Source organism: Cyprinodon tularosa, unplaced genomic scaffold (genome assembly GCF_016077235.1).
Source record: "Cyprinodon tularosa strain WSP-4 unplaced genomic scaffold, ASM1607723v1 ctg98, whole genome shotgun sequence".
NCBI classification, from domain to species: domain Eukaryota; kingdom Metazoa; phylum Chordata; class Actinopteri; order Cyprinodontiformes; family Cyprinodontidae; genus Cyprinodon; species Cyprinodon tularosa.
Genome location: NW_024039762.1, coordinates 4,537,199 through 4,562,558, shown reverse-complemented (window position 1 = coordinate 4,562,558; position 25,360 = coordinate 4,537,199). Strand labels below are relative to the sequence as shown.

The 25,360-nt window shown below is 37.5% G+C and overlaps 1 protein-coding gene across 4 annotated transcripts in view; it reads left to right on the top strand.

Annotated features, from left to right (window-relative positions):
• The window catches only part of ulk4 (unc-51 like kinase 4), a 123,587-nt gene that overhangs the window by 60,057 nt on the left and 38,170 nt on the right, over positions 1 to 25,360 (top strand). For all 4 annotated transcript variants that reach the window (XM_038275780.1, XM_038275779.1, XM_038275777.1 and 1 more), the window contains exons 23-30: positions 8,487 to 8,620; positions 9,081 to 9,202; positions 9,624 to 9,680; positions 10,306 to 10,357; positions 10,729 to 10,823; positions 16,527 to 16,578; positions 17,263 to 17,431; positions 18,950 to 19,042. In XM_038275780.1, coding sequence (XP_038131708.1) covers positions 8,487 to 8,620; positions 9,081 to 9,202; positions 9,624 to 9,680; positions 10,306 to 10,357; positions 10,729 to 10,823; positions 16,527 to 16,578; positions 17,263 to 17,431; positions 18,950 to 19,042 — 774 coding nt within the window. The remainder of the gene's footprint in view (positions 1 to 8,486; positions 8,621 to 9,080; positions 9,203 to 9,623; positions 9,681 to 10,305; positions 10,358 to 10,728; positions 10,824 to 16,526; positions 16,579 to 17,262; positions 17,432 to 18,949; positions 19,043 to 25,360) is intronic.

Sequence of the window (25,360 nt, the reverse complement as noted above, 5' to 3'; positions counted from 1 at the left end):
TTACTATAAAATAATACAGGATAGCATTCAGAATATTTGCCTTCCAAATTTTGCATAAACTTTAAGAATGTCATGAAAAAAAAGAGGAAGGAAATGCAAATAAACAGTGTTTTCATTTACTGGTTTTGAGCAAGTGAACTAGTCTAAGCAAAGTAGAAAGTAGCTAGGATGATTTTATGCATAGCAAAAATGAACAGGAAGTTTTTCAGGAATATGTTGCCATCAGGCTGTAATGATCTGTCATTTAAAATGCTGTTCAGAGTCATAGACAAAGAAGCCCTTTATATTCTCTGGGAAGATGCCCAAACAGCTGATAAGTCATGAAAGGTTACCTCTTTACTTCGAGAGATAAGCCAAAAACCACCTGAGGTGTAAAAACTTTATTGCAAAACCTGCTTCTGAATTTTCTTACACTATGCCTTAAATTATGCATAAATGATGTTGATGGGGAAAAAAAGGAGTCATATTTTAAAGTTAGCTAGGATCTTAAATGAGCATTACTGTGGATTACTAAAGCAGCTGTCTGTGAGCGCATTCTAGAGAATATAGATTTCCAGGTTTCATCAGAAGCAGAGAATTAAAGCTCAAAATTATAAAAAGGGGCATCGATGTTGTAATCATTCAGTCTTACTGTTATATTCTAATAATTTTACTCTAGATCTACTCTGCTTGTTTCTTCCACTGTAGCAGCCAATGTATCACTCATATTTTTTTTACTTTAAACCAACAATGAAAAAAAGTTTTTTCCCCTCCAAATTTTGTTGCATAATATAGAGAAATGCTGAACAGCCATTTTTGTTTGCCATAGATAAACTAAATAAAATATATATTTATATTTAATAGCATCTGGTCCTCATGACCTCAACCTGCTGGATACTAGATGTGCCAGCTGGCTTCATTGAAAATCAGCTGTTCTGAAGCATGATCTTCTCTCCAGTCAAAGTTTAAAATATCACTACATTTTTTTTTTTTATAAAAAACTAGTACATTTAGGAGTTTTATTCGGAGGATAATGTTTAATAAAACATAAGTTTCCTTTAAAAAAAATCTCCAAATGACTTTATTCAGCACACCAAAGAGCTAAAGGTTCCTAAATTAGTAATCCAGCAGTAAGAAGAATATGTATCAGCCCCAATTATTGACGAGTCCAGGCTTCCAGAACAGGGCAGCTTCTACAGCCCTGCTATCCAACATTCACATAGTTCAAGATTCACCTGTTCACCCCACAGCGCTATGCTCCACAGGATATTTCTGTTTTTGTCTTTCATGGAAAACGTAAATACATGATGAAGCAAAAAGGTTCAGAAATGGTCAATCTACACATTCTCAGATACAGTGGCTGTAGCACTTAGATGTGAGGAGCTGAAGGAGATCTCAAAGCCTGTGGATATTTGTGCTACATTTCAAGCATCAAGTGCTGATTATGAAAAAGGATTTAGTTTAAACTCATAGGGAAGTCATATTTGAATGTCAAATCATTCTGGCTTAAACATGTATATAAATGTACTCTTTATCAGATGATATTGTCACAAAATTTAGAACATTTCTATTAAAAAAAAAATCCTGTCTTAAAATCAGTTTTTTTTTGTCTTTGTTATTTTATTCAGGCCAGTTAGTTATACGTCAGCTTATACACCTAAATTTGGCCAATCATATTTCAACGATCATCTTTCAATAAAATTTTTTCATTCATAGCATCTTAAATCAAATGTCGCAGCTACACAACGGTTGAAATAAGAAATAAGAATCATTATTTCCTTTACCATTGAGTTCCGTCCCAGTGTTAACAGGGATGGACGTCTATGTCTTCAGCATGCATAGAGCTAACAGAACAGGCAGCGTTGCGGACAAGGGTTCAAAAATGTCTGGCTGTAAGCCTTCTACACCAAACGAAGCTTCTGCCGCCCTTACGTCCTCTTCCACAACATCTTCGGCCCCGCTTTCCTCCTCTAAATAAAAAATGTATGATGGAGGAGACTCATCCACGACCTCTGACACAAAACCCTCCTTCTTTTTCATGTTTCCGATGTCCATAGTGTTCCTTGACATTGTTGTTTCTAAGTGCTACTTGGTCCCCATGTAATTTCCCATTGGGAACCTACTAGCACTAAGTTGCTAACTGGTTAGCAAGATGCTTCCGTGACACCGGCCACAACCAAACTTTCTTGCGAATCTTCCACCACAACAATCCCACCCCCTTGATAAATGACCAATCACATCAATCACTTTATACTTCGAGTAAAGTCGTGCACCACTCGGGAGAATTCGTAAATACAACGTTTGGATCAGCTGCTTCCCTGCGACTTTAATAAATCATATCTAAACAGCCTCCAGAAAGCTGTGAAAGTTGCATATTTGGACAACCATTGGAGAAGTAAGAAGGACAGACATGAAACATTTCAGTTGTTCATATTCTAGTGACATTTCTTAATTGTTTTTATTTATGGATATTAATCATTAAATGCTTATTCTGTTTTATAATGGATTCTTAGTAGAAACGCTAAACAATCCTTGTAATTAAATATTTTACAGACAAATTTAGATGAATTTATTCTGTTTTACAAGCTACAGCACACATTTCATCCTGCAGAACATGAATGTTTTAATGCGAATAAAAAGTTATGTTGGAAGGTGTAACGTCTCATTTTCTCAAGAACAGGACCATCACTAAACTCTTACATACAGCACACTACACATCTCATGAGGTGTTGTTTTCTTCTTTTTATGTGGGCCAATCACTTAAATTGAAAGTAAACTTATGGAAATTGCTGCAGTAATCTCTTATTTGTTTAATAAAAAATGTAACTTGATATGATGCTGGATTTATAACAAGTTTAATATTGGTGTACGGCTTCAGCGTGCAAATCTGATGTTGGTCACAGTGGTTCTCAGTGAACTTTGGGCTTGTTTGTATGCCCAGATGCATGGACGTACACACACACGGAAAGTTAAAGTAAACATTGTCTTAGGTTATATAAATGTATCTCATAAACACAAGTTTGTATCGTAATGTCACTTTATTGACTTTGACTCGAATCAAGTCTATATTTTTAACAAAATGTGAGAAGATATTCTTCATTCATTCCTCCAGGATTTTAAACATTTTTAGCAAACAAGTTTTTAACTTCAGATAGGCAATAAAAGATGACATGATCTGTTTTACTTCTCATCTACACACTGTCACACTGGAAATATCTCAAATATGAAAAAAAGGATTTCATACAAATTTGAGTTATAGAAATAAACAGTGTTAGAAGATGGAAATATAAAAAAAAAAATAGTTTGTGATCATTTTGATCCGTCTCTTCTTTTCAACCCACCGCCATCTCTGACACATCATATGTTGATTTGCTTACTGTACCACATGTAAACAGATCCTCCTTTATTACTTTAGAGCAGGATTATAGAACGTCAATGTTTTTGTTTTTCATTTCCTCCGGCTGTTTTTTTTTTTCCTCCCTTTGCTTGCTCTCTTTCTCTAAGCTGAGTTGGAGAATTCAGATTTGGTTTGCCTGTCTATCTCCCGCTGAGAACACCGCATGACTCAACCACACACAGAGACACATATTTTAGTCTCACTCTCTCACAGGCTGGCGTTGTGTTTAATTAGCACCTCGATAACATGAAAATATGTGTGCCTGTCTCTGTGAGATAAACTGTCTCAAATCTCACCGAGAGGTGTCAAGATTGGCAGTGAGGGTGGAATGTGATGGCTTTCAGGATGTTCAGTCACACCCACTCAGCCACACAGTGGGCAACTTGTAGGTCAGTTCATGTGAGGAGCTTCTCCTGTAGTCAGTGACTAAACGGTGGAAAGTTTTTTACAGCAGCCTGGGATGATGGCTGGTTTATTCACACCCTGCGATGACATCATGTGAAAGAGTAGTCCTCAAATATTAACATCACAGTGCGATGAAAATATGCTTTGACTGTATTTATGTTTTTTTCTTTATTTTTTTCACCAAAACTATGAATTCTATAAACATCTCTGCATAGAGTTTTACTAATTTGGTGTTTTTACTGATTATTGGTGTTATTAGATAAAGGTTTGGTCATCCTAGAAGCTGATCTTCGAGGTTTAAGTTGTAAGGCAGGTGATAAAAGAAGCTAACAAAGGCCGTTTAGGTAATGCCTAACTCAAATATACATTTAAAAATATCTAAATGTTTTGAAAAAGTTAAATATCTGTATAATTTCTTCCCTTATATCCAGTCTCACCTTGAATGGATTTACATTTAGAATTAGTGTCTGTTTATTTGAGAAAATCCTTAGGAGTTTTTTGGGTGTTGAAAATGCCTCATAAATTGTGTTTTTGTTATATTTTAAGATTTATACCGGTATATGGTTTCAACAACATGAGAATATTTCTAATATATGTTCATTTTAGAAAGTGAAGTTTATTATAGAAATTGATAATGCATTGGGTGAAACATTTCATGCTTCTTATGTAATAATGGCTCATTACTTACAGATCGTAAAACCCAGAAGTCAGTGTGACCAGAAATTAGATTATAACATTAGATTGATAAAAATGAAAGCTAAACAGAGATGATTGGTCATCCTTTTGGAAGGATTGCTGTGTGACATTGAGGCCATAAGCTTTACAGCGTCTTATGTGCCTTTTCTTCTCTTCCCTTTTGGGTTCAGGCCAGAGTGCTGGCCATTCAATGACAGTAACACCTTGGTCATTAAAGCAACAAGAGAACTAAATCAAGATGTTGCAGGTTTGCATCGACTCCACAGAGCAGCGGTAGGACAGCAGCAGCTCTGGTCTCAGGTTGTTCTTTCTGAGAATCCTCAGGAAGGTCTGTCTCTGCTGTGCCTTCTTCAGGATGAGCTATTTTGACTTAGAGGTGTTCAGAGTCAGATTGTTGTCCATGCACCATGCAGACAGATGCTCCGCCTCCCCCCTGTTGGCTATTCTGATCTCCTCCTGAGATGAGCACTATCATAGAATCATCCGCAAACTTAATAATGGTGTTGTCTAGGTGAGTCCTGGTTACCCTGGTGGCCGATTTAATGTGCTGGTAGAATTTTAGGAGCCCCAAAAACATGTTTGAACAGGCAAGTGTCTGTTTTGTTTCCTAACAACAACTTTTAGCTCTGTTAGCTCTGGTGTTTGAGACGAGCTCAGCCATAAGCAGTGGTCAGGGTCACATGACTCATTCAAAGATGCACCCATGGGAGTGGATATGGGAGTTTCTAGAAGGTCATCCTGTAATGACCAATAATACCGAGCAATTGCTGTGTAAAATTATTTAATATATCTCAAAATGAGCCAAAACTTGTGTCAAAAGTATCCTATTGTTGCTTTAAAGATGGAATGAGAAGTTAGTTTCTAAGAGGAAGGGAGCTTTCATTTTTTTACAAGGACTGGACGGTTATTATTAACAAATTACTTAAAATTGTATCAGATCCTTCAGCCAAATTTTGAGAAAACAGAATACCAAAGGTAGGAAATGTGGAGTCAAGAAGTCATCTTCATGCATTCTGTTTGTTCTGCCCAGCCACGGAACCAGGTGAGTCCAATCTGCACAATTCAATTCACTGTGCAGATTTGACTCACCAAGTTCATTCTCTAAGTGCCCTAGAAAAAAAAAAAATGTTCCTTGTCTGTCGAGGCACCAGGCTCAGTTGCAGGACCTTCGTTCATACTCACTCACTTGATGAAGATTCATAAGTATATCTGTCACTAGTGCTATCCGTTTCAGTCTGTATATCCGCCATGTTGGCTTGGCAAAGTCACAGAGTGACATCACACTTTTGGCCTTAAAGCTGCAGTCTGTTACATTGAGAAGAGAGCAGACTTCGACTGAAAATTTGAAGAAAAACAGGTTTCACGCCACTCCCCCACCCTCTCTGCTTCACTCATGCCCCACATCCAAGCTCCACCCCTCTCACAGCATCTGCGCGGCTACCGCATGCGACCAGAAGCGTCCAAGCAGCGTACGCGGCATGGAGTGTGAACCGTTAAGAGCGATAACACTCACCTCCAAGCAGCTAGATATAAGATGCTGGTTATACTGAAGTTTGCCATGTAAGCAGTTGTCGGCAGGGGCAGTAAGGGCAGTTTCTCTTTTGCTGATGGCTGTCGCTCCGCCATGACTTCCACGCGCGTCCTCCTGACTGCGGCAGCCGGGCGGCAGCGGCAGGTTAAGCGGTGAGAGGGAGGGGGCGGGATTCAGCTTGTGTGAGCTGTGACTGACACTCCATCAGACGCTCCTCTGGCTGTGATTGGTTGTTTTGTCTCGTTCCGAAATATTCTTTCCAGATTGCAATACAGGCAGTAGGCGGGACCAATTAAAGCAGTTTTTTTCACAGGTTACATATCACATGTACTGCTGTCTGGGCATAGGGACAGTTTTAGCCAATATGACAAAAAAGTGATTTTTAAAAACTTACAGACTTCAGCTTTAATATGGACAAAAGAGAAACTGTCAAAAGAGTGTTTTTCTTTTAAAAACGGCTTCATTTTTAATCACTAGTATCTTAATATCTCAGGATTAGTATTGATGGTAGTTGATGACAGGAGAGCGGTTTTAGTTAAACACTTTAACCCATTTTTAAGGGGTGACCCAATGAGTTTCCAGTATTTGATTTTTCATAAAACTGGAATTTTCTAACACACTGAATTACACGTAATAGGGCATTAATGTATTTCGCAATATGTGAGGTCAAAAAACCTATTTAATATATGTGTTTTGGTTGGTGGAATTGGTGACACAAAATGTCAAACTGTTTGATGACATTCTGATTTTATGTTTAGGTGTACCCGTAGATCTAAATTTTCAGATATCACAGATATTTGAAAGTGTCTCAACTAAATCTTGAAGTATTTCAGCCCCAACTCAACAAACCCTCAATGACATGGTTGTCTTAAAAACAGAAGATGGTTTATAAATATAAATAAATTCAGGGTTATAAAAGATTAAGGGTCCTCTGCTTCCAATTTTCCAGCGTGTAAAATTTTAATAAGAGGTGGTGTTAAAAAGTCAAGAAAGTGTCTCTGAGGTTAGACAGCATTCACTATAAATAGAAGGCTTTGCATGCACAGCTCTGGATTTGTTTGCACACTGTGCCTCTACACAGCACTCGTCATGAAAATGGGAATTTTAATATTTTCAATGCAAATACTCTAAAGCTCATAAAACCAGTGGTTATACCGATATTAGCTGTCCTTATGTTTGTGCTAACTTTAATGAAGCTCTGTTTAAGTCAGTGATGAAGAGAGTATTTTTGCTAGCTTTAACTCTTTTTTTTTTTTCTTCTACTGTGTGAATATAAAATGTTTCATTACTCCCATCGGAAGTTAAAGGAAGAAATGATATTACTTCTCCGCAATCTTCCTCTTTTATTTTATTATTACCGGGCTCCTTATTAGCGTTGCAGTAAATTTAAATCTGTGTTTTTCTGCCACAGACCCTGCTTTTATTCATTGTCTTTGGATTCTCATTGGCTCTAAGATATAGATCTATAGAAGCTTAATAGTACCATTCTTTATGCAGTCTCGCACCAGTTATGATGACCCAAACTGCCCCCCCGTTTCTATCCAATTCGTACCCTTTACCTGTGCCTCTAAACCTTCACCCCTTGGAAAGATGGGTGTTAGGTTTTATCTTCCTGGTATGTATTTTTGTTTGGGCTTACTTTTTAGTACCTAATGATTATTTTTCCAAGAGCCCTGAACAGGGGCTGACAAAGGTTTACCAAACTTGAACAATTCTGGCTTTGAAAAAAAATGTGACGGCTCAAATGCAGCTGCAACAATTAGGTAGTAAAGTCATAATCTGATCTGAACTGAAGAAAAGTTGGGTTTAGGTTTTTGGTGGTAGATTAATGGTATGGTGGACACTTTCTTTACACACTTTGATCTCCTTATTAGCCCTTTAGAGATGCTTATACAAAGGTTGCATAAAACCTACATGGATGTAAAGTTATCACAAGAGTTAGACCCTCAGGCTTTACATATTATTTGGCCAATTGGATGGACTCTATTCGTCTTTTTGCCCACATGTATATGTCTTGAATAACTGATATGCTAAAGCTTATGGGGAGATGATGGGAGAGATTATATAATTGTAAAGAAAGAAAAGCATTGGGAGTATGTGGGTTCATCATAAATGATATTGCTGTTGAGGTTTTCAAGTGATTTTTCTGGGGAAAGTAACAGACACCTTGTTAAATCTATGCCACCAAGAATTACTTTGGCTCTGAAGGCAAAAGGGGTGAAAGCAAGTCTGGCTGATGGATGTATTTAAGCTTTTATGTATCGTCTTGACCTTTTGAAGATCAGAGTAAATCCTAAATAAATCCAAACCAGCACACCCAGTTCTTGCTTTGAAAAGTCTGAAGTTTATAACCCTTTCCTGGAAAAAGAAAAGGTTCAGTTGATAAAGTTCCCAAAATGAAAACAACATTCTCGTCCACCGTGAGTCTGTGTTAAGATCCGACTGCAGCAGCACAATCCTTGTTCTCTGTCTGTACAGACTTGTGATGTATTTGGAGAGAGACCTGAGGAAAGCCACCCCAGTCAGAGACAACCCCAGCCAGTCAGGATACCTCCTTCAGTGTTTGGATTTGCTGCTTCTGCATCTGAGTCACGCTGCGCCACTGATAACAGGTGCGCTTAGATTAACTCTCACACAAGCAAACATTAGCGCATACTTCGGGTGAATAGAGATTTCTAAAGGGAAATAAATACTTTTTTTGTAAAATAAAAATGGCTTTAGCTTAAAGCCTGAACTTGAGTAAGTTAGATTTTTTCTAAAGCATTATAATTTTGGAAATGTCACATTTACATTATCAACATCACCCAAGGTTTATAGCCTGTCTGTGCCAGGGAAATAGATTTGATTAGCTGATTCTACATTTGGTGATTTAAGCCGTCAGTTTCTACCACATTATGTTTACATTATAACAGCTGATAGGGCTGGAACAGGAAGGAACAACAGGGGCTAAAAGAACATATGTACTCATAAGTGCTTGTTGTATTTTTTCCTTAATATCATTCATCACTTCTACCAACCATTTGTATTGATTTCCTCCTGTTTATTTCTTTATCTGGTGGCCTTCTTTTAAAGAGGATGTCTTGTCTGTGCTGAGAGATGTTATTGGGAGGAAACACCCATCTGCAGCTCAGAGCAGACAGCTTAAACAGACTTTGCCTACATTGTCTGTGGTCCTAGAGCTCCTCTCATCCCAGGTAACTTGATTTTTTTTCTGTATGTCTTTTTAAAAGCAACTTATTTTACAGTTTGAAAGCAGGGGATCTTTGAACACAATGAGAAAAGGCTTAATAAGAGAGCAAATGTTTGCGTACAAAAACTTTACTTTCATTCTACACCTTTCTTTTCATATATTCATTATACAATAGTTTTTTGTACTCATTCGCTAATATAAAATTAACAAGTTGGTTCAAACGAAAAAGAAAACTTTAAAGACTAAATAAACTGAAGAAAAACATCAATTACTATGTGTTTAATATAAATTATTAACTGCTTTGATTCTGTTTTAGTTTAAGTCAATAAATTCAACATGGACAAATAAGTGAGGGTTTAACCTACATTTGATCTGTCATCACCTGCTTAGTTTTTCTATTGATGGGGCGTTTTGTCTCTCCTCAGGCCTTTAGAGCTCGAATTGTAACTAAGGAGTTTCTGGTTCAAATGGGATTGCTGCTGGTAAGTGTTTTGTAATCCTCTAAAGGCAAAAACCAAAAAAAAAAAGAAATAAAAATTATTTCATGTTTTAATGTTAATTGTTTATACTGTTTAGGTTGGATTACAAATATTACAGTTGTAAAAACACTGGTTAAGAACAACTTTGTTCTCTAAGCACATTGAAGGTTTTTTAGGGGACGTTTTTCTTTACATTAATATATATTTAAGCAATTTCAGCTGCAATAGACTAAGGCACTAAATTATATGACATTTACTCATAAAAACAAGTTCAATAAATGTTATAACTGAACTGCAGAACGTCTTCAAAACAGATTCCTTTGTGCTTTTTTCACTGCAGCCACCTCCACACAGTGATACCAGTAATGCTATGACATAATTTGAACTCTTTGTTTTGTTTTATATTGTTTTATCTCAAAATGTTTTTTAAGCCTTTCATTGCAAACTATCGGCTTTGGCCTTCACGTGTTGGTACAATGTCATATTCCAGGCCAAATTCGCTCAATTCATCACAGAAATCACATAGACGTAACTCAAAAGCACAACCTCTCACTCCATAGACAAATTCTTCTCCCTACAGCAAAAGAGCTAATAAGAGTTTTATGTTTTTGATATTTTCTTCTTTCAGAACTACATTATTTCAGTGGATTCCAGTGAAACTAACCTGTCCAGTGCTGTAGGTCTGTTATTCTTTATGTCATATATATGCTCATTCATAATCTGCAGTTTTATTTGAAGTCAAACGCTCTACTTAGTTATTAGTCATTGTTAGTAATTGTTTTTTAATGTGTTTAACACATTTTACATTTCATTTATTGTTAATTTTAGATTGGCTATAAATGTTGTGCTAAAGCCTAAAATATGTGTGCTTTAACTACTCAGAAAAACATATACTCATATGTGTTGCTGAGAAAATCAATGATACTCTGTGTGAATTCTGAATTCCAAGTACATGTCTAAACTGAACCAGCGTTCAACCACCTACAGCAGTTAGGGAGTTTAATCTCTCCATTTAGATTGAGTACTGCTGATAAGTTTCATTTCTCATTAGGTGCTACAATATGCCAAGAGCTGATTAGGACATCTCTGTCCATTGTGGAGGTCCTGAGTCAGCATCATACTCTAATCACTCAGCATCATTATGCTGTAAGTATCTGTTTTCTGATTCTGGCCTCTCTGAATGTTTGAGTTATTGGTTATCTACACTATATTGCCAAAAGTATTTGCTCACCCATCCAAATTATTGGAATCAGGTGTTCCAATCACTTCCATGGCCACAGGTGTATAAATTCAAGCACCTAGGCATGCAGACTGTTTTTACAAACATTTGTGAAAGAATGGGTCGCTCTCAGGAGCTCAGTGAATTCCAGCGTGGAACTGTGATAGGATGCCACCTGTGCAACAAATCCAGTCGTGAAATTTCCTCGCTCCTAAATATTCCACAGTCAACTGTCAGCTGTATTATAAGAAAATGGAAGTGTTTGGGAACGACAGCAACTCAGCCACGAAGTGGTAGGCCACGTAAACTGACGGAGCGGGGTCAGCGGATGCTGACGCGCATAGTGCGAAGAGGTCGCCAACTTTCTGCAGAGTCAATCACTACAGACCTCCAAACTTCATGTGGCCTTCAGATTAGCTCAAGAACAGTGCGCAGAGAGCTTCATGGAATGGGTTTCCATGGTCGAGCAGCTGCATCCAAGCCATACATCACCAAGTGCAATGCAAAGCGTCGGATGCGGTGGTGTAAAGCACGCCGCCACTGGACTCTAGAGCAGTGGAGACGCGTTCTCTGGAGTGACGAATCGCGCTTCTCCATCTGGCAATCTGATGGACGGGTCTGGGTTTGGCGGTTGCCAGGAGAACGGTACTTGTCTGACTGCATTGTGCCAAGTGTAAAGTTTGGTGGAGGGGGGATTATGGTGTGGGGTTGTTTTTCAGGAGCTGGGCTTGGCCCCTTAGTTCCAGTGAAAGGAACTCTGAATGCTTCAGCATACCAAGACATTTTGGACAATTCCATGCTCCCAACTTTGTGGGAACAGTTTGGAGCTGGCCCCTTCCTCTTCCAACATGACTGTGCACCAGTGCACAAAGCAAGGTCCATAAAGACATGGATGACAGAGTCTGGTGTGGATGAACTTGACTGGCCTGCACAGAGTCCTGACCTCAACCCGATAGAACACCTTTGGGATGAATTAGAGCGGAGACTGAGAGCCAGGCCTTCTCGTCCAACATCAGTGTGCGACCTCACAAATGCGCTTCTGGAAGAATGGTCAAAAATTCCCATAAACACACTCCTAAACCTTGTGGACAGCCTTCCCAGAAGAGTTGAAGCTGTTCTAGCTGCAAAGGGTGGACCGACGTCATATTGAACCCTATGGATTAGGAACGGGATGTCACTTAAGCTCATATGTGAGTCAAGGCAGGTGAGCAAATACTTTTGGCAATATAGTGTATCTGAATATCCACCCGATAAGCCGTCCAGCAGGCCTGTATTTACTGGAGTAAACTAAGGTACAATGAAACATTTATGAAGGGACTATCTGTGGCTTTTAATCATTATATTTCATTTTCCTTTTCTAGTGGCTGGATTTTTCTTTTCCTTAAAGGTTTATTGCACAAACTTAATAGTCATTTTTGTTCCACATATATGCCTTTACAGTTACCCTAAATGTTAAGTTAGCTTTCCTGTATTTACCCCAGTTGCGTCTATACACTTAGTTGGTCAGTTTGTTAAAGGATGATTAGGGTCGGTTTGTGTGGTTGCGGGTGGGTGGGATGCACTGTGCTCTTGTTCTCTGTCTAAGCTGCCATTGGTGTATTAGTGAGAGAACACAGGCGAGTTTCTCTAAAGACGGATCACATAAGACCAGCCCCAGGTGCACTTCATACCCCGTCACCGACTCCACACAGGAGAAAGAAACTTTTGTCTTATGCATCGAAATGGGTCAAACTGGAGTCTGATCAGAAGCATAATAAAACCAAAGTAAATATTGGGGAAGCTTTCAACACAGAGGGAGCTCAGATCTACCCTGGGAAGGAAAACGGAGGTGTAGTTGGCCCTTTCTGATGAAAAGGTTAGATGCTCAGTTCAAAATAACTTCAATATTAATAATTTTTTTTACCTAAGACATCACACAGACTGGTGTTTTTTATTTCTCTGTGCAAAACAATAGCGTCATTTTAATTAATCCCCTATCTCTCCTTCATCCTCTGCTGGGCAATGTATCTCCCTACAGTATCTCTAATGCTAAGCAGGCCCCCCCTACTGAGGAAGTTCTTTCAGCCACTAGCGAATCCAGGATCTCACTCTCTTAGCCATAATTCACCTTAGGTGGGGTTCAGACAATAAAAAGTGCGGTAGATAGAGAGCTTTATTTGCCATCTGTCTGTATCCCACGCCATCTTGCCATTACTAGTGAACCAGTAGCCAGGCTACTTAAACTTCTCTTCTTGAGGCAGAACCTGGCCCCAGAGGGTGAGGGAAAAACTGCTATGCTTGAACACGGGTTCCAAACGTTTTAGCTTCTTACTGACTGAATACCAGCTGAAGAGATACACCATTGCTTGAACCTGCAAACACTAGTTGATTGAACATGGTAGGACAAAACATGCAGCATCAACAACCAACATTTTATTTATGTTGTCTTATATTTACAGCATGCATTTTCTACAGAGGACTTCCAGACCTGACAGTTGTTGATTTGTGAGCTTCAGCAGGGTCCTGAACACTGCCTTAGGAACTATTGTGTGGATATAGACATTTTTGTAGATCCTTATGCACTCTAAGAGGGGGTTTCAGGGCCTGTTCTCCTCTGAACCTGGCTCCTGTTTAACTTAGTTAAAGCTTAAAACATAGTTTAGTGTCTGTTCTAAATCTTCGATGTTATCCATCAATGATTTAGTCAGTCTTCGTAAAGGTGGCCTCTAAATGGCTAAATTATGTAATATAATCTGCCTAGTTTGTGAGATTATCCCTTTACAGCTTCTAGTATTGTAGGCTGTCTGTCCTTCCTTTCTGCCTGTCTGGTCTGTGTATATCTGAGAACAGAGGGTCAAAATACAAGCTATTGGCAAGAAATTAATCAAATATTGAGCCAAGAGAACCTCATCAGATTTGTGGATGTATTGTGCAAACTAGGATGTGCATAGAATGGAACAATGAGGCTGTATTTAATGACTATTGACGTATGGGAATGGAGAGCTGCAGGAAGCAGAGAGGATGAAAAAGGAAGAAAATAAAGAGATGAGGAACAGACGACGGTGGAAACAGGAGACTTGCAGCCACTGATTGTCAATAACACAGGAAGACACTTTAATTACCCCCAAGCCAGCTTAGATTAGCTTTTATTGCTTCTGGACAAGGACGTGGACTCTTGCCCAAAAGACTTCTAACTTCTCAACAGTGTTTGTGGAATAAGAAAATTTTCTTGTTCATTTGGTCTTTTTTCAAAACCTTTTTGCTCCAATACCTTCCTATATTAATTCTATTGTCATCTAAACCGAGACGGCACATTAATCAGACAAAAAAAGTGGGTATCAATAAACAGAAAAAATGTTGCTGGAAATCAGATTCATCAATCTTATACACTGTAAACCTGTAGAGATGCTGGGTAGTTTGAAAACAGAACTGCCAACAATAACTGATGACTACAATTAAGTATATGTAACTGCAATACATATGCATTTGTAAAGATAAGGATGTATTAAAGGGGAGGGAGCCAAATAGTTAGAGAGCAGGGTGATTGCATCCTGGAGAGGCTGGTGTGGTTGAAACTTAGGAAAGATCCTTTGCCCCAAAAAGCCCCTGACTCAGTCCAAATACCTTGAATCCAATGGGACACTTAATCCACGGTCGAAGAGTCTCAGCGGTTGTTATAATAAGTGCTATTCAAATAGTTCTGGCAGTAAGGAAGGCAAAGCTGAATGCTTCCTAGTGCCAATTTATTTAGCATAGGGACCTCCTGATTTCCCTGACCGCCCCTAGGAGCTATACAGTTGCCCACACTCCTTTGCATCAAAACAATGCTCAACAAAAATATGTTATTTCTTCACATTTACTCTTGTCCGGGGCTCCTTTCCTACCCTGAATAGCGTTCTTATTGATGTCCCAGCACAAGGTAAAAGGGATAGGAGCTAGAACCAGGAGGTAGGAGCTAAAATTTTAGATATTTGGACAGAGCACCTATTCACCACTTAGTGTGACATGGTTGGGCTCCCTAAATTATAGGCTTGAGGTTTGAAAAGATGTGGTCCTAAATTCGTACCACTAATATTGTATAATATTATATATTTTTTTAAAGATAAATCTTTTGGTACATCATTTCTCTAGTCTTATATTCCACCATCTAAATCTGTTGATATAGCTGCTTGTTCATAAATTCAGTTCGGTCATCTAACTGCATTTTACACAACAAACGAATTTGATTGATATTCCCAATTATAATTGCCTGCCTGTCTAATTCAGCTTTTTATGCAAACTGGTAAAATGTTTTGTTTATGGAACCACTGGGGTTCCATAAGTAAACTGGCTTTGATAAATGCATCTCAACATCTTCCTGCTAATGATACGGGATATTATATTTCGGGGGGATTTGTTTTCACCGCTGGACAGTAGACAGAAGGCTATCAATGTAAAATGGGTCAAACAAATACACACACTCCCAACAACTGGCCTTTTGATGCCTGCGCTATTAATTTGCAGACCATTAGGTAGTGGGCAACATCCTTTGTAGTTTCCTTTCTTGAGCTTTTAGCGTAATGACCTCACACTCTGCCTCTGTGTTGGTGTTGTTTCTATGGCAATGTTAGTAATCATGCAAATTTGTGGTATACAGTTCCTGCCTAAATAAGGGGTTTGACAGCTATGGACAATCAGTCTGTTTGATCCTAAAATAAATAAATAAATGAGAGCCAACCACTCAGAAGTGAATTTCCATAATAATTTGACCCTCTGTGACAGCGGTCTGCTCGGTTGGTGCCTTCAGAGTTAATGCCATGCAGGGTTCCAGAAATACAGCCGGTTTATCTCCCAGGAGGTGTTTACTTTCTTCCTCCCACATAAGACTAAAAAAATTGCTGTTAAAATTATAATAAAGGGATAGATCATGATTTTTTTTTTATTGTTGTTCTTCTAAAACAGGTTATAAGCAACAATATTTTACAGATCAATAACTCTCTTGGCATTTTAATTTAGTAAAAAATTCAGATCAGCAGGTCGTAGAGGTTGAAGCTAGGGACTTGTTAGAGAGTTGCTAACTTAAGCGAGCATCTTGAAATGCTAATCTGTTAGTCTATCAGGATTGCATCAAAGCATTTTCCACCAATGTTAAGTCTATGGTGTCAAATAAAATGGTGTAGATAAGCAATAAAATGAGGCTAAGTTAATGAAGTGAGGGATTCCTTATTATTTTATTTGGTTTATTATTCTATTTGGTTGTCACCGTTTCAACTTGTTTATTGCAGGATGATTGTTAGTAGTACACCATTATCTTAAAACCATCCAATGCAAAGGCGTAGAGGTTAATAAAAAGGGATTCCTGGTAATAAATAAGATGTTTTTTAGGTGGTACCCATTGATATTTGCTCTGCTTTTCTATAACTTGCTGGTAGTTTCAGCCCCCAGAATACCTAATTTATATGTTTAAGATTTTAAGCTTGCAACAGAGCATTCATTCATTATGATAATTGTCAATCATAGCTTTTATACCCCATTTAGGACAGTTCTAGTTGGCTTACGTACCATCTTTCTTCTGTAAATGCTTAATTTGATTTATGTTATCTACTGCTGGACTCTTGTATCACCAGATGGTAAATGATTCAGCCATGTTCTGTCTCCTTCTGTTCTTTAAGGTTGTGGACGCTATCCTACCTCCTCTGACAACCCTGGCTTTCAGCAGAAATGGTATGTGAGGTTTGTCACTTTAAATAAAGTGAATTACACAGAATAGCGATTGTAAGAGAGGCTAACGTCTAAGTGGGGAGGGAAAGGAGTAAGGAGAGACTGAACAGCAAGTTTGCAGCGATGGGAAACAGACAAATATATTCCTTACTTCATCTCCTATATCATGACTTATTATATTCTTTATAAAACAAAGGAAAATATTAGTAACATATCAACAGTTATGCGCCTAGAAAAAGATTGGGGGATGAATGAGTCAGAGTGGTAGTTTGGAATAAAGTGCAAATAAGAAGTGAGACTATGAGTTAGAGCTGATAACCTTGAATTTTTAAGGTAGAGAAATTCCAGTACCTTGTATAAATCCCCCTCCCAGTAATTTACTGCACTGTTTTTGTTTGAGACCCTCTGTGAGTCATTAATGTGTAGCCGCTGTGGGTGCCCACTGCCCACACAGCAGAGCTGGTGGGCAGGTGAAAGGGCTTTTTTGTTTGTCATTAGCATCTCGTTTGCTTGTTACTTGTCGTTCTGTTTTAGTCTAAAATTTGTAACCTTGAGCCTTTGGTTGTTTTTTTTTTTTTGTTTTTTTTTGCATGTTTAGTGTGGATTTTAGCTATTAGTTACAGTATTCTAACAAGGAATGCAAACGGGGATTTATTTTCTCCTTCTTTTTCTCTCTGCTGGCTTCAGTGGAGTGGTCAGTGTTTGTTTTGAAGGTCCTGTCTGAACTCAGCCTTATTCTGCTCGTGCAAGATGATGATGAGGATGAAAGTGAGGACAAAGCAGAAAAGGGAGACTTGGGGGATAGAGGAAGGACGGGCCAGGTCTTATCTGTCATCATCAAATCCCTGCTTTCAAGGTTAGTCAGTTTCCAAAGTCTTTTCTTGACAGAACCTTTGAGAGTTTAATCAACTTTTGTTTGTGAAACAAATAGATATTATATTGTGCCGAGTAGCATTTGGATATAAAAATCTCTTTACCTTAACTGTGACTATCTTCGGTTTACATCTAATATCTGTTTAATGAAAAGTGCTCTTCTTCTTCTTCTTGTCTAAAAAACTAAATGTTGTTTTATATGCGCTGCTCAAAAAATAAAAGAATTCAGAACAGGATGCTGCACCATTGATGAAGGTGGAAATGATCATCCTACAGAAACTTGATCTAAATTCACAGAGAAAGAAAAACTGGTGTGGCTTGAAAAGGAAAAATGGCTTGTTATTCTATCACATTTGATCAAGTCTGAGGAACCCAAATCCCTTCATATTAAAAGGAGTCCTTCACCCATTAACACACAGATAGGGCAATCCACATCATAGCCACTGCTGCTCTGGGGTAGAGCTGAACGACAGAAACGAGGCCCTCTGGCAATGGACAGCAGGTGAGGTGGGTGGAGTTTCTTGCCCAAGGACACAATGCTAAAAGCCGACACAACAGGGGTTTGAACCAGCAGTCCATCTATTGCAGGACTACCTGAGTCAGCATCCCCTCTAGCTGTCTAGCTAAAATTTTATTGCAGTGACTGAAATGGTTCTCCTTAGTTTTTATGGCTTTTATGCATGTCTTAAAATATCAGAGCATGCTGCTTATCCCAGACCGTGACACTAAGCTCCTTAAGAACCTGGTATCGCTGGATGAAAATATTCCTAAAGATATTCTCTTGGAATAAGGTTGTTAAAACATGGAGCCTGGTCACTGGTATCAGGTCCTTCATCCTCCAGGAACTGGCTGTATAGTCTTTCCAAATGAGGTTGGGCCTTATAATGTCCTAGCAGGAACCCAGGACCCACTGCACCAGTGAGTGGGCTAACAATGGGACTAAGGATTTAATTCTGATGCCTGATAACACTTAGATTTCCATCATTATCCAGCAGAGATCTGTTTAATCCTCCATTGGTCCTTCTTCCCAGACACCAACACTGATATTACAGTGATCCTTTAGTTTTTATTGTAAATTATGATGCTTTTTCCACTTTATTTAATTTCTTAGAGTATTTAAATATTATTAAAATATTATTATATATTATGATAATATCATTACCACCTTACCACCCCTTTTTAAACAGTCTGGTCCTATTTTTTTATTTTTATTTTTTTGTAAAAAGAAGTCTCAGACAAGTTTTTCTTGATGTTTTGCGTTATTTTTGTGTGCTCCGTATTCTCTGAGTATTTGTGCATAAAAACAAATCAGTTATTGTTTGCTTTGTTTTTTTTTTATTCTATAATTTGCACACAACCGTTTTAATTTACTGCTTGCAATCTTAATTACCTCTGATATTTCAAACAGTTTAAGATACCAGATTTATTCTGCATTCCCCCTGTACTTAATTTATTTTATTACAACTGTCAACAGCACTTTCCTCCACTTGTTTCTGCCCAGGGTTGAAGATCTTCTTTGTGCAGCAGAACCTGTCCCGCTCTATGCGCTCAAGTTGCTCATATCAATGACTGAGCACAGCACTCAGATCTGCAGGTATGGCACAGGCAAACAATCACACCAAAATTAAAAGTGCAATTATCTGACCTAATGTGTGTTGTATATTTGAAATAACTACAGAAAACATTGAACATAAATTATCCTGAAGTGAGAGAAGTGTTAAGTTTATTGGATGAACCTTTTCATTGCATACCAGGTCTGAATGAACCACTTTGCAGTCCTTGCAGGTACAGAGACACACACACGGGTGCGTTTCAAGCACAGTGTGCAGCGCTTTAATTCCAAGACCATGGATTCCTTGTTCAGCTGTGTGAATCCCTATCAGACACATCCATGCATAAATATACTAACACACTTACATACTGTACATTGAGAGAAGTGATTTATTTGCAGTGTTCAAACACACCTGAATGATTATTCCATGTAAATGATGCAGATTTGGAGCTTATAGTAAGAAGAACTTTCCAGCTGAAGCACAGCTGGTGATCTGCATTCAGCTCCTTCAGAGCGCATAAGGATCCACCGTTTTACTCCTCTTAAAACCAGACCTGCATTAGTAATCACTTTAGTGACAGGCATTAGGAGCTAGACAAGCTTAGGTGCGTACAGAATTGGCATGTTGTGCCGAAATATGTCTGCATAGTCGCCTACTCCTGAAGATATTTACTTAAAAATGCATTGCATCCTCTTAAAATATACAACACTAAAACAAAATTATCACTGCATAATGTAGAAGGGGATTCACTATTCAGGAATTTAAAAACAACTCTTGTGAGGGAAGTCATCGGGCACCAAAATAACAAGATATAATGATGTGTTGCTCTTGCAGAGAAAATCTGCTGATTCGTTGTCTAACCATGAGATGCCTCACTGGGGTGTGCGGCTCTGTGTGAATGCGCTCATGTCTAATGTGTTCATTGGTGACACTAACATGGTTACACTGCTTTTGGCTGACTTCCCAATAAGGGAGGATGGCTCTTACAGACTTATGACTGCATTCCTCAATATGTAAACAAGCAACATCAGGGGGTGTTGACGCTATAACCTAAACTGTCTGTATTTATTGATTTCACCAATTACCTCGGCTTCCTGTTGTTTTGTTTCATGTTTACCACGAAGCTGCTATTTCTATAACAAATCCAACTCAACTTTTCAGTCTGACCTGGGTCAGGTCTGATTAGTGCCTTATTTTTGAAAACAGTAACACACTGTGTTAAGTTATGGTTTCTGTTTTGTTTTTTAAAGTTTTAGTCTGGGTTATATGGGGTTTTTTTCAGGTTTAAATGAATTTATTTGTTATTTCTTTTTAGTCACCTCTCCACTACAAGAATTTATTGTTTACAGTTGAACTGGCCAGTAAGTGACACACTCATGCTCATCTGCTCCTCTTCTAAATTGTGTGCCAGCCAGCTCCCAGATATGCTAATGCTAAATAAACCAACATCTAACTTGCTGGTGCAGAAGAAAAGCTGCAACCTCCATGTACCCTCTAAGCTTCTTTGCTTCCTTAAGTTGGCGCCAACCCTCAAAAGCTTAATTGATGCTGGGCCTTGTTTTGCTTCTTTTTAAAGAAGCCATCTCTCAGCTTTATCACAGAGCTACTAGGATCTGGAATCATCTGAGCTCTGTACCATGTGGCCTAAACCTACCGGTACTATTCAAATTGATGCGGAAACCTTTTATTTTTGTTGATATCATCACCAGATGTAATTATTTATATCCTAAAACCATCACATTTTATAAAATGATTATTTATATACTTTATTTTCTGTCTTCAGTAGAGTTTATTGAATTTCATTTAATTAAATTCAAAAATACTTTATTATTCCACAAGGGAAATTAAATAATACTTTTATTCTGCATCACTTTAGATTTTCTGTCAATGTATAATTTTTTTTTTTACAATTGTTCCAATGAAAGAAAAGTAACATTAACCAGTTTTTATTTGCTTATCTTTTTATTTTCTTGTATTTTGTATTGGGAATGTTTTCATTAAAAATAAAATAAAAATACTTATTAATAATATTCCATTCAATAGATTTAATGTCCATATGATTTAATGTCCGCAAAACATATTTTACAAAAATGGTTTTAGCTTTTTTTATTTATTTTTTTTACTTCAATAATGCTACTTTAATTCACTACACCACAGAAAGCCAATGTTCTAGGAAGCATTACCAAAAGTAATTATTTCTATTCTTAAAGTCAAAAAAAAATTATACAACCAAATTGAACGTAAAAAGGTGCTGTATTCTTAGGATAACACATTGGTGCATACTTAATTGACACATAATACATAACTGACACATGCTTATCCCCTCTCTGACCATAAAATGCCTCTGACAGCTTAGCAAAGCATAAGGGCAACTAACTTAAGCCTCTTTCCCACTGAAAACACAGAGTTTCTCAAACATGGGTCCACCCGCTAACAATTAGCGTTTTGGCTCCCTTCCCACTGACAAAAAAAACCTGGGTCTAACACCTCGCTGGCGAGCTGCGTGGCCTCTGTTTCCCCGCAGCTGCTTGTTTGGTGTCACCCCAACCAATGACTTTGATAAAGACATAAAAAAAACAACATAAAACAAATGTGCAAGATATATATTTAATTTGTAATGACGAGTAAAGCTGTTTCCTTCGTCGTCGGATTGGTGACATATTCCCTCCGTGGGCACAAAAATCTTTGGCCATAGACTCACATTAAAAGTTGTACATGCACAGTAGCTCCTCTGCAATGCAAAAGGATAGGTAAAAGCTCACGATCTGAGCCAGTATGGATAAAGACGGGTAGGACTGGTTTAAAGCACTTTTTAGAAAAGGCAAAGAAGGATGAACAATCTGGGATTCACATTGAAAATAATATAATATAGTATACTTTTTCTAGGTTTGTTAATTTGCATAGTTCCTCTTAAATAAACACATTCTCAGAAAATAAAGTTTTTATATGTTAAAAAAAATATAAAGATGACTAATAGCTGTCCATTATTAAACTAGTACATTTTGTTTTAGGTTTTTGACACCATATCTGATCATGCAAAACACAGATTTGCCTTCACAAAGCATCTGAAGGGCAAGGTTTATGTATGAAAATGAAAACCTGTACACGAAATTATGTTTTTTGTTTTCATAAAATGTTTTAATAATGTTTTTTCTTGTTGGCATTCATATAAATATACTGGTGTAATAACTTACTGTACATTCAATTTGTTTTTGGTATACACCTATTTTGAATTTAATGCTCCCCTCTGGAGAAAACTCCACCTGCTGCCACTGGGTTATGCTATTCCCGAAAGAAAAGAAGAAAAAAAACAGCAAGACTCAGGATTTATGAGTTAAAAATGTAATCTATGCACATAAAATCTTTATAGTCCTGAGAAAGTGAAGAACATGTGTTGATTAAAAGCAGTCAGTGTTGAGATTATGTGAGGAGCTTGTTTAAATTACAGCTTCTAATCCATATTGATAAAGTCTTTATTACCGCATATAGTGTAGGAATGCCGACAGTGAATCAGTGGCTCTATGCCATCGTCTCTCCTCTGTGCTCATGCTGAAGTCGTGCATACAGTAGCTGTTACGTGTGCCATGTGTGCTAACACCAGGAAAGTGTAGTCCTTCTTTATAGACCGGAAGTAACTATTACTGAATCTGTTTAAAGCATAGTAAACACTAATGCGTTAGTGACTTTTACAAACTAGTTTCAGCGTTAGTTACTGCAAAATGTACGTAGTAACTGTAATGCATAACTTAACGTGTTAATCCCAACACTGCCTGTCACACATCTTGTTTTGGTCTACAGACAGCACTCAGCAGCCAACCTAGTGGTGAAATCTTGCCTGTAGTTCCTTGAACAAAAAACGTGGCATTTCTTAGTCTTAGTGTAGTTTTTCCTAATGAATTTTTGTAATACACACATATATATATATATATATATATATATATATATATATATATATATATATATATATATATATATATATATATATATATATATATATATATATATATATATATATATATATATATATATATAATTTTATATGCAGAAAGATAAAATTCTGTTCCATGGGCGGGAAAAATATGTTCACCGCTACACCATCTAATTTACAAGCACAAATGTTTGATGGCTGGATTTTGTGTCCATGGCTGCACACTGAGCTTAACTGACCTCCTTCACCACTGCTCTGTCCTGGTGTTTCTTTTCCAAGCATCTAACATCCTTCCAGTCAGACCACAAGATAAAGGTTTGCTACTGTGACATGTTTTAACTCTGTAGGGCATATCTGTTTATACCTGAGACAGTAATTGACTAAACAAGAGTAATGGAGACATCCACCAAAGGAGTTATTGAGTTCTTGAAGAACCACTTCATCATTATCCTCCTGATAAGACAAATTTTTCTTTGTTCTATTGTATATTTTCAATACACTATATAAAACTTAGTTTTTACATTCTAAGAACTGTAACTCTCCATTTGAATAAGTAAATAATTGTATGCTAACCCATGGTTCAGTAGTGATGCATGTGTTTGGTATTTGAGTTTTGTATCATGGGGATTTTATTCCAGTCATCTATCTTGTCAATTCTGTAGTTGGCAGAGATACACATGGGGAAAGAAAGGTCAGTATCATAACAAAATTGGCTAGAAAAGCAGATGGATGGTTGATATAGAAAAATGAATGATCAGGATAACACTTCAAGTATAACCCTTAAAATATGGATCGATATGTTTTGTCACCTAGTTCAGAGGAAATGAAGGAATTAGAAAAAGGTGAAAAAGCATCTTCATAGAAAATCAGTATGTGACAGCATTGTGCTAGACTTTATCTAGCTAACTGTTAGCAATGTTGAGATCAAAGGTTGTTTCTTGAATTTAGTTAATACAGATTTGAGCAAAAAACATGCATGCCTAAGTTACAGTACATATCTTATCTTGACTTGTAGATAGATCATTTCATCTTAACGATACTGTTACATTTAATTTAAACATTAAATTACTTTTTTGTTTTGTCCTCTCCTTTCTTTCCTTTGCGTTTCCCTCTTATTTTATCTTCTGCAGCAATATTGCAACAATCTCTAATAACCTGCTATCCATACATTCTTCACCACCAATTCTCAGAGTTTAAAGTTCATCTACATAACTAAATAACTTCCCCACTTCTCTTATCTGGTAATTTTCCCCACTCTTGTCTTCCTTTTTCTAGTACTCCACCTCTCTTCATCCCCTTCTTTCCTTGACACAAGTAGAGTGACATGAACTTTTCAAATTGGTGTCAGCATTCTCCTCTTTACATCTGTTTTTCTAGTTCGTTTTTTTCTCTGCTTGACATTATTAACAACATTTAACATTTTTTCCAATCTCTGTCGCTCTCTTTCTCTCTCCATCTCTAATTTATTAACGTCATTCCACATTTTGCTCGTTCTCTTTGCCCTCACTCCCCAACTTTCCCTCCATCGCGGCGGTTATACAATCAGAAATTAAATTGCCTGGGTCTTGGTTAGATAAGTGTGGCTATGAAGCCAGCCGAGTGGTAATTAGATGGTAAATTGGGGACATTAACGTTGGGAAGGCAGCCTGCTGTCTCTCTCTTCATTATCACAGTCCAGACACCTTCAAACAAATAGATTTGCTATGACCTTTAGCCAAAGACCTCTTCCTGTGAGGTTGCTACTGTGTTTTTCCCATCCATGTTTAATGCCCCTAAATGTCTATCTGTGAAGGAGATGTGTGTTTATGTGTTGTAGCTAGCTTTCCATGGAACATTTTGTATTATGGAGCACTTCTTCTCTCTCCTCATTGACCATTTCTTATCAGATTATTTTCATACTTTTCATTAGACCACAGGAACACCTGCTGGCTTGCAGGAGGAGTTTAATAAATATGACTGCTGCTTTATACAAGGGAAGCATTTTTCTCTGATGCTTTTGCCATCTCTTACCTTACCTTAACAGTATTCTTTCCTTCCCATCCCTTTTGCTTTGCGTGTTCCATTAGATATTCCATAGAACTGAAGCATACCTTTCATTATTGTCTCAGTAAGGAGGACACACCATTAAATATCTAATAGAAAGACTTTTTTTAATCATTTGTAATAATTTTGGAATGGAAAACACAACACTAATGAGTAAAAAGGATACAGTACCTAAAAATGCATACGTACAACTGGCCTATATCATGGGTAAAATTTAGATATTTTAATGATTTACACACTTTTTTTACTTCGTATATTTAAAATATTTTTTTGAAAGTCGGTTTTGACCAAATGGGGTAAGGAATTGGTCATTAATTAAGCTAGGATCACTTTTCTCTCACATGTGAGTTAATCCATAAAAACATTTTCTAAGGAGGCTGCTCTGCAT